The sequence below is a fragment of the Sinocyclocheilus anshuiensis genome, unplaced genomic scaffold, assembly GCF_001515605.1.
Source record: "Sinocyclocheilus anshuiensis isolate Anshui unplaced genomic scaffold, SAMN03320099.WGS_v1.1 scaffold248, whole genome shotgun sequence".
Taxonomy (NCBI): Eukaryota; Metazoa; Chordata; class Actinopteri; order Cypriniformes; family Cyprinidae; genus Sinocyclocheilus; species Sinocyclocheilus anshuiensis.
In genome coordinates, this window is record NW_015555734.1 from 459323 (window position 1) to 468999 (window position 9677).

A 9677-nucleotide genomic window follows, 5' to 3' on the forward strand; every position below is an offset into this window, starting at 1 on the left:
GACATTTATTCAGGGCCTGAATTTCATTTTTGAAAATGGGGGGAATTCCCCTCTTAGGTGACTCTTGTGAGGGGGGAAGCAGCACGGACTGTGCTTTCACACAGGAGTCCGCTAATGGTCTGTGGCTGTTTACCACAAACACAACATTTATCTATTATTTTGATTTCAAATCCAAACATTGTCACTGAAAATGTTTTTTCAGCATTGAAATTATTATTATTTTTTTTACACAGTACAGCAATACAATCTTTCACAGACATGTTTAAACACAATAAATATAAGCAACACATTAAATACTTTTTACTTTTGCATTTACTTCTAGATTTATATTGCGCTTGCAGCCCAGCAAAAATAGACCGCAACCGTGTGCAGTGTGCATGCTTTATTTATCCGTTAACATGAGCACGGAAAAAATATGCACCACATACGCACTGCAAACAGAGTATTGTGAACCTGGCATTGTGTGTGCGCGCTGCGAGTGTGCATGAGCGCACGGTCTCCAGGAAAGCGTGCGACCACTGAATGGTTAAACACTGGCAAGAATTAAAAAGTAATGCAATTTATAAACTTTAGTGACGATGTGACACTGCCTCGATTGTGCAAGTGACAATTCCTGTGTCAACTGTGCAGCTCGCTTATAGACAGATGCGATGTGTGGTGATTTGAAGCCATTTGCGTATTATGAGCGAGAAAGAGAGCGTGCGTGGTGATTCACTCACGCTGTTTGTGAAATTATGTCTCACACAAGGTTTTCAAATTACTTATTATTTAATGAAGAAATATGAAGGTGAGTACCTCACCTTCAGCATTATAGTTACTTTACCCGCGCCGGACAGAGACTGAGACGGCACCGCTGCATGTTGTGCCAAACCTGACGGAAGGCGCGTCATCAGCTTGAGATCGTTTTTTTGAGATAAGCCTTTTAGAGACCGCCGATCAAACATCCCAACGTGATTATCGGCCGATAGTGATCGGTAGCCGATCAATCGGAGCACCCCTACTAATGAAACTTGGCACATCTGAGACAGCTGTATAATTAAACATTTAGAAGATGTTTACAAATCAGTTATTACAACAACATCCCCCTAGAACAACCTGAGTTTAAGTGCCTTAAGTTATTAAAGGGTAAAGGGTGCATGATCACACATTGGTTCTTTAATCATCTTCACTAATAATTTGATGTCCAATGTATATACAATTTGCTCTGTATACCAAGTCTGCAAAGAAAAGGTGTCAAACATCTGATACAGCCTAGGAACTAACCTGAATTTATTAGCTACATGCCTAATAACAGTGCTCTGACATACCACAATTAATCTATCAATCAAATAGTCTATCATGCATCAACCCGTTAACACAGTAGGCGTTGAGAGTCTGACAAAAGCTCTATTGTTTACCGCATAAAAGAGATATTAATTTTCAGAAAGCGCTCGTGTGAGACTGAGAATGTGTGACCAGAGGGAATATGATTAGAAATGTGCTGCTCTGGGGTGACTGAAGCACAGCGTGTGAATACTTAGAGGTCCTGGTGAAAGATTTTCCGTTGCCTGGGAAACACTTACGACAGCATTCTTTGATGACCAGAGTTTGCACGTTGGCCAGCTTTCTCTCCCTTTGCAAGAACTGTTCTCCACGGAGACATGGCAGGGACCGCAGCCAGTCAGCAGTGCTGCTCCCTGTGGAGAAAGAAGAGAAGAGAAGGATCGTCTGAGAATGCAGAAGAGTGTGTTGAGAGGTGTTAATAACGTCCAAAGCAAAGTACCAGGAGAGAAACCTGCCCAAAATGTCCAATCTAAAGTTTCTTACTCCGTATTTATAACTCAGAACTGCAATATTGTTCTTTCTTACAAACATCATTTTGGTTACATTAATGTCTTACATGTACACCATTAAGAAGGGCCATCATCTATCTTCTATGACACTTAAGCAAGATCAAAAAGTAAAACCAAATTCAGGAAAAAGAGCTAAAATTGAAGTATGCATGCATGGTCTAATCTTTAAAACCACAAAAGTATGTTAACTGTTTTATAACCATAGAAAAAGTTTCAGTTTAATTTAAGTTTATTGCCACATCAGCTTCCATAGAAAAAGTTTCCAGCGACAAGCATTTGCATGTCCATACTGGATCCAAAACTGCTCTAAGGCCTGACACAATCGCAACTGAGCATGACACAGAAGAAATAGAAACACAGCTATCTGCAAATCCTGTCGCTCATCACAGTCACAGTTGGTTGAGACAAACTCATATTTACAAAATATATCTTTAAGTAGTTATGTTGTGTCATGAAAGGTTAGGACACAGTGTAGGGCACTGCAGACTGGTTTACATTTAATATTTCCTAATTATTTTAACATTTGTCATCACTTCTTGTATTCCCAGGTCCCAAGTGAAACTTAAGATTTAAAAAAAAAAAAAAAAAAAAAAGTAATAATTTTGGGGGAAAAAACAACAAAAACATTTGGTTAATAAATTCCTAGCAACACATGAATGTGCAAATATTTAAATGTTTTTAAAGCGGTTTTATTACCTTGTTGCTACTGCATTAACTATCTTTAAATAAAAAAAAAAATCTGAGAAAATATTTGAAATATGATATTCACAAACCACAGCAAAACTAATATTAGTGAGAAATTTTAATTGAATATTTCATTATATGACATTTATACGAAATAATAATTACCAGTATAAATGCCATTGATTTCAGTCGATTTAATATGACTATGTATAATGGCTATGTAGTAGTGGGCTATGAATTTATGACTTCTTCTAAGAATTCAAAATAATAATAATAATAAACAGAAGCGTAAAAAAATCACTTTAAAGTTTTGTTTAACATGCTAACTGTCAGTCCCACCTTTTGAGCATAGACCTCAAAATGACTTCTCCAACTTGAAAGCCTAACCAGTGACAGAGGCTACAAATTATGTATTAGCTAATTTTTGAAAGATAAAATTTGTGAATTGGTAAATTGTTTGTTAAATTGTAAAAAATACTTAGAAACCTCTTTTAAATCCAGTCAGAGAGAGCAGACACCTGAGGGGTATCCTGGAGTGCTCCTCACAATGCAGTTTCTCATAAAAGTCTTGTATGAGTTGAACTGTTTTTTTTTTGGGTGGGGGGGTTCCATTGTTTGGACTAACAATTAGTACCAATGTTGAACCACTGTTTCCATGTTGGGCACCAACATAAACAACCAGCTTTCTTGTTTGTGTCTTGAGTAATCAAGGTTGAGTTATGGATCTGGCACAACCTTCTGAGCTCCACAGGAGGCTCTGAACAAACCCACGCATTCTCTGATCTCAAGAGCAGTAATTTACTCCAACAAAGATCTCCAGCGGTGGGCTTCAATACAGCCACTCTCACTGTACAAAGAGCTATTGAGAGTAGTAGTGAACCACAAACCACCTGATTACATGAGTAACAAATAGACGTTAATCAATGAGAAGACATGGCAAGTCAAGAAATGATCCTTTATGTGAAATAGCCAAAAGGGTCCATGTACTTTTGCGTCAATTCCTTTTTCCTTTTTTAACCATGAAAAAAGAACGGTTGTTGTATTTTTAAATGCTATGTTGAAAATCAAAATTGAAATTAGAACTGTACACACAAAATGCTGAAAAAGTAAAAAATTGACTTCTTTTCAGATTTTTGCTTATGATTCTGAATTAAAACACCTTTGATTAGCCATTGCGTTCAAGAAATCAACAGATATGTAACTGATAAGAAATCAACAGATATGTACATTAGCTAGTGGTTACATTGATCAATGCTGCATAAACACGTTGTAAATAGAATTCTTTAAAGCTCTCCAGAGAGTAAATGCAAAATGCACTGGAGTGTTTGCCAATTATGTTTTTCGCCAGTACCCTATTTTTACAAGCTTCAACTGAGGGTGCTCTTGCTTTAGCACCCACGTAGAACCATGCCTGGATACAAACAATAGATTAAATGGAATTAATTCAATAATGAGTATACACATACACACGTGAAAAATGATCAAGATATTTTGAGAAACTAGCTTTATGATCATAAAAATATTGATGCCTTTGGAATCAGTATATTGACACCAAAGGTCTTTTATAAAGCAATCAGTTACCAGTAGCCACGCTGGTAGTGCTAGAGGGAGCTTTTAGTGTGCAAGATGCTAAAAAAATGCTATAAATTAAATTTAGCATTTATATACATTAAATAACAAGCTGAAGATCATTTTTATGATTTTTAGTGAATTAAGAATTTTGAATAATGAAAATGAGTTTGTGTCTTCTTATTCTATTCATCAGTGTTAAAGAAGAAAACCACATTTTCTGTATTTAATTTCTGGGTAAAAAAAACAAGGCAAAAATCTATTTTAGGAGGAGAAAGTGATGTCCAACATCCTTATCATATTCCAGAGATTGTTTACTTGGACATTTGTCCAGGACTAAATGTCCTCAGTTGCTCTGTCAACAAAGAATGGGTTTAAAACATTTACCCTTAGGGCTGTCGCGGTGAAGGAATTTCCCTTGCGGTACTTTTGAGTGGCTCAATAGCGCGGTATGCGGTATTATCGCCATATATATATATTCTGTGCGTGTATGTGTTACGATATAACGAGGTCATATTCAGAAACCAATGAAACCGAAACCAAATAGCGTTGAAACAGGAAGTGAAGTAAATCAAAGAGAATGACAAAATAATGATCCACATAACAGAACATAAACCTTTTTACCAATAAATTTCCATGACTTTTCCATGACTTTTGAGACAATATTCATGACCTAAATGTTCCATTATTTTACAATAGGAATAAAAATCTGTTCAAATTATCATAGCATATGTTAAAGGGGTCATATGATGCTGCTAAAAAGAACATTATTTTGTGTATTTGGTGTAATGAAATGTGTTTATGCGGTTTAAAGTTAAAAAAAACATTATTTTCCACATACTGTACATCGTTTCTCCTCTATGCCCCGCCTTTTTGAAACGCGTCGATTTTTACAAAGCTCATCGGTCTGAAAAAGCGAGGTGTGCTGTGATTGGCCAGCTATCCAATGCGTTGTGATTGGCCGAATACCTCAAGCGTGAGACGGAAATGTTATGCCCCTCACATACTGTTGATGCCGTGTCCCGGCCGGAGCGACGAGATAAAAAATTAAAACCCATTACAAACGAGGCATTTGTTGCATCCAGTGGGGACATAAATAAAAGTATCTTACTACCCCCAATTATTTGTTCCAAATGTTGGAGGAACCTCTCACCTAAATTAAACTTCTTGAAATCAAAGGCTGTTTTGCTCACATAGTGGGATTATCTTGTTCTCCTCAATGACGCAAATGACGGATATGTTTGAGGCCCGTGCAGGGTTCTGCTGAGCTTATTTGGTAGCAAACTCAATTAGGTACTGGCAAGGTGGCTTTATATACGCACGAGCGCACTTTGGATGTAACTGCGCACCGCCTCTGGAGCGCGCGAGTGCCGAATGGCTTAAAAAGACATGCAAATAAATAATAAAATTTTCTGATGATGCAACAATGACCCGATTAGGCAAGTGACAATTCTGTCAACTGTCCCGAAATGCGAGTGAAAGTCTTGTATCGCAGCGTGCAGCGGCTCTTGTAGCGCAGACAAGATGCGCCGATGTGAAGCCGTTTGAAGAGAAAGTCAAAGAGAGAAGACGCGTACAGCTGAATCACTCACGCTGTTTTCAAATGACTGATTTGATCAGTCTGTGTGGACTGGACTCAGTCTGTAGGTTTGATTATTTACTCATCAAACCTACATGCTATAGGCTATTGAATAAATGTGTGAATATCCATCATTTTAAAGTCAAAAGCTGCGGGAATGAGTAATACTATGCGATATAGCCTATGCGCAATCCCGCACCGAAATTCAGGACCTGATTAAACACAATTCTATTATACAGAGTTTTGTGAAATAGATTTCAATTACTTTTCCAAAACTATCTGGGTTTATTTATTTTTCCAAAGCTTTTCCAGGCCTGGAAATTGGTGTTTTAAAATTCCATGACTTTTCCAGGTTTTTCATGACCGTACGAACCCTGTAAATGGCTATTTTTATTTTTTTTGATCGTTTTGATTAAATTTCTGCTCCACTTTGTGTGGAGGAAGTGAGACGGGACAAAGTCCCTGTAAGATATTAGGGTGGGCTATTCTATAGTCTTTGGACGGGACAGAGCGCTCAAAACTCTTCAGATTAATTTAGTGGAACATTAATATAATATAGAATCATCCTCTGTAAAGAAGTGAGGCGTGAACATGTGAGAATTTGAAAACGCGCAAAAATCGCGGTTGCTGCGGTTCTTGCATTCCTCTGCGGTTTGCTCGTCAATAGCGCGGTGTTGCGATATTGCGGTTATCGCGACAGCCCTATTTACCCTGATGAAAGGAACACGGTGGTTTCCTTGTGTTTATAAGGAAAACATGACTTACAAGTCTGGGACTGTGCTACTGTATTTCCAATCCAGTGTTTTCAAATTCATATTAATTAGAAAAAAACGGCAAGTTCCACATTTATGAAGCTCAGGACTGTGCAATTCTGGACTAAGTGGAGTATATTGTCTCCTCTGTGTCATCTTGGTGACATCCAGGTGGCCTCAGCTACTGCTGTGATAGATGAGACTGTTGTATGGATTTAATCTGACTAATAAATGCAGTTCTGGAACGCCACAGGGTCCAACATTCTTTAGAAGAACTGTATTAGTGCTCTCAATCCAACAGTACACACTGATTAATGACTATGCTCAAATATCCAGCTCTAGGCAAAGTGTTGCATCTGTGCATATTCATGCCACCATTAACTGCGTATGTAAATGATTGGTGATCATACCGGAGGAAGGTGGAACTTTTTCCCTGATGAGGGCATTAAGCGTAGCCAGGGCAGCGGCACCATTGATCTGATTGGCCGTGTGTATCATTTGCGCTGTGCAGCTTCCAGACTCCGCCCTCTGCACCAAGAAGAGGTAGTGGCCTCTCTCACCTTTTACCTCCACATCAGGCACTGCAGGGATGAAGAGTTAATAGCATGCTAGCAAATACATGGAAATAAAAGTAGGCAACTTCAGCGTATGAATGTCAGCGTATAATTTACAACTCCTGATGTGCGTGCCAGGCGGCACATTCACACGAGCCTGGTCCAATAATACATATTACCAGCCTTTAGAACAAAGCATAAAGCTGTTTTATTAAACATTGCTCATACCAGGTATGTCCTTGGGGCGTTTGGACATGAAGTCTCTCCATTTGCAGGAGCTGAGCTGGGAGGCCACTGGGAAAGTCTCAGTGCTTATCACACAGGACAGAGAAAACAAAGCTCCCACCTGCAACAGGAAACACTTTTTGTCATTGTCGCCCCAGTGTTCCAGCTCTGGGAAATATGTTGCTGGATGCAAGTTATCAATTTCCAACTATCAGTCAAAGAGGACTTTGACAACTTTGGCTGAATCTCTGTGGGAGAGGGTATATATCTGGCCAGAAGACAATAAGTGGTCATGAAATGTTGGATTTGGCCTTACCTCTCCACGCAATGTGCACAGTTGGTCCAAGAGTAGCTTGGCTTTGACAGATTTGGAAGTTAAACCACTGTAGAAGAATGTCAAGGTGTGAAACAATACAAAGAGGAAAATGACAGTGCAGTTTACAGTATAAACAGTCACAAGGAACATGCCATCTCAACAATCATTAGCTCTGAGTGCAGAGTTCACTGTGTGACATTGAGAGAAACCTGGTACAGTTAGTAAATGGTTGACTGCCTGAATGCGGTGGTTTTAAGCAAATCTTATACATTCATATACATTAACATTCAAAAGATTGGAGTTGGTCAGTTTTTTTTAAACTTTTTTGAAAGAGGTCTGTTGCTTACCAAGGTTGAATTAATTTAATTAAAAATACCATAAAAACAGTTCTATAGTAAAATAGGATTACGATTTGAAAAACTGTTTCTATTTTTATATTTCAAGAAACATTTCTTATTATCCTTTTCAGGATACTTTCATGAACACAAAGTTAAAAAGAAAAGCATTTATTTGATGTGATGCTTCATATTTTTTTGGAAACTGCAAATTTTCAGTATTTTTTAATGAACAAATTTAAAAAAGAACAGCATTTATTTTAAAAAGAAATTTTCTGTAACATTCTGTAAGTCTTTACGGTCACTTTTAATAAATTACAACATATATTACTAACCCCTAGCATTTAAAGTCGCTTTGGCTAAAAGTACCTGACAAATGCATAAATGTAAAACAGATTATTATGCATCATAACATTTTAAAGCTTTCAGAACGTCAAATTTGTCCATTTTCATTTGCATTTTTGAGAGAAAATTTTTTTTAAAATTCTGATTGGTCAGTTTATGAATATAAGGAGACTTAAGGTCTTTTCTGGTATCTGTACAGTAATTTCATTTAACCTTTTATGCATTAAGTGTATTTCGAGTTGTGTATTAGTAAGATATACTTTTAAGAAGAGTCAACCACTCTTGTATCCTCTAACAGCCACGGTTTATGAATAAAATGCACCAATGGACTTTTGTTGAGCCTTTTGTCTTTTGAGCAAGATACAGTTCAAACTCTGTGCTGGAATGGAGAAGAATCGGGAGATCTTTGACTCTGACCAGCTGAATCAGTTCCAACACAGGCTGGTAACACTGAAATACCTAAAACACACAAAACCCAGCAAATATACATTTTCCAAGCAACCAGAGTCATAAAATATTTATGTTCAGAGAGAAATTAACATTTTGTGTCTTTGTAGAGTCACTGTAATAAAAAAAAAAAGTGTTTATACACCGGCATGTGCAAGTGATTGTAGGTTCGGTCAAGCCAGTAATGCATTATTTAAAACAAAGGAAAAGCAGAACGAGAGGAAGAGGACCAAAGAAAAACATTAGATGACCAAGCAGTTTCAACCAAGGAAAGGGTTATGTGACCAACAGATTAAAGTGTTACTGGCTGTGACAGCAGCTGGCAAATGAAAAGAAACAAAAACGGCCCTTTACGGTTTATTTGCCATTAGGAGAGTAACAGTTAAAGCTGTTTTAGGGCTGCTGTGCCCCTGAGTGTTGAAACAAACTCAGCTTTGTGCTCAGACAGGACTAAACCAGAGCTTTTGGGCTGGAAAATGAGAGGCTGAGAGGGAGCTGGCAACATTTTAGCTTCTATACAAGAGAAGGCAAGCAGAGAATGAGGAAGTCCATTTGAAGAGATCTGCTCCATTATTCAGTAGTTCTGAGCCCACAGAAAAGACGAGTACGATGCAACATGGTGAAATTAGTTCTACGCTATATTTTAAGTAGTCTTAAAAATCCTGTTGCAAATCCCTAAGAGTTATGGAATGAAAAGGAAGATGATGATAACTTCATGTTAACAATTTTGAGCAAGATAAAAGGGACTGTCAAATCAAATCATGTAATTTTATCTGTATTTTCACAAGTGTTTTTCAGAGAATCAGGGTGTCGACCAGTGATTTTGCTATACTGTTTATATGGTAGATAAATTTGCAGTGGGCAGGGCTGCTTTACCTTATTTACATGTTGGAGAAATGAAGAAACATTAAAGGGGTCATATGATGCTTTTTTAAAGATCATTATTTTGTGTATTTGGTGTATCAGAATATGCTGACATGCTTTAATGTTCAAAAAACACATTATTTTTCAAATACTGTACATTATTGTAGGTCCTATA

The 9677-nt window shown here is 37.6% G+C and overlaps 1 protein-coding gene across 2 annotated transcripts in view; it reads right to left on the reverse strand.

Moving 5' to 3' along the window:
- The window catches only part of LOC107673040 (mdm2-binding protein-like), a 40994-nt gene that overhangs the window by 16521 nt on the left and 14796 nt on the right, over positions 1–9677 (reverse strand). For both annotated transcript variants that reach the window (XM_016466470.1, XM_016466469.1), the window contains exons 10-13: positions 7512–7578; positions 7199–7316; positions 6827–6997; positions 1563–1676 (exon numbers count right to left, since the gene is read on the reverse strand). In XM_016466470.1, coding sequence (XP_016321956.1) covers positions 1563–1676; positions 6827–6997; positions 7199–7316; positions 7512–7578 — 470 coding nt within the window. The remainder of the gene's footprint in view (positions 1–1562; positions 1677–6826; positions 6998–7198; positions 7317–7511; positions 7579–9677) is intronic.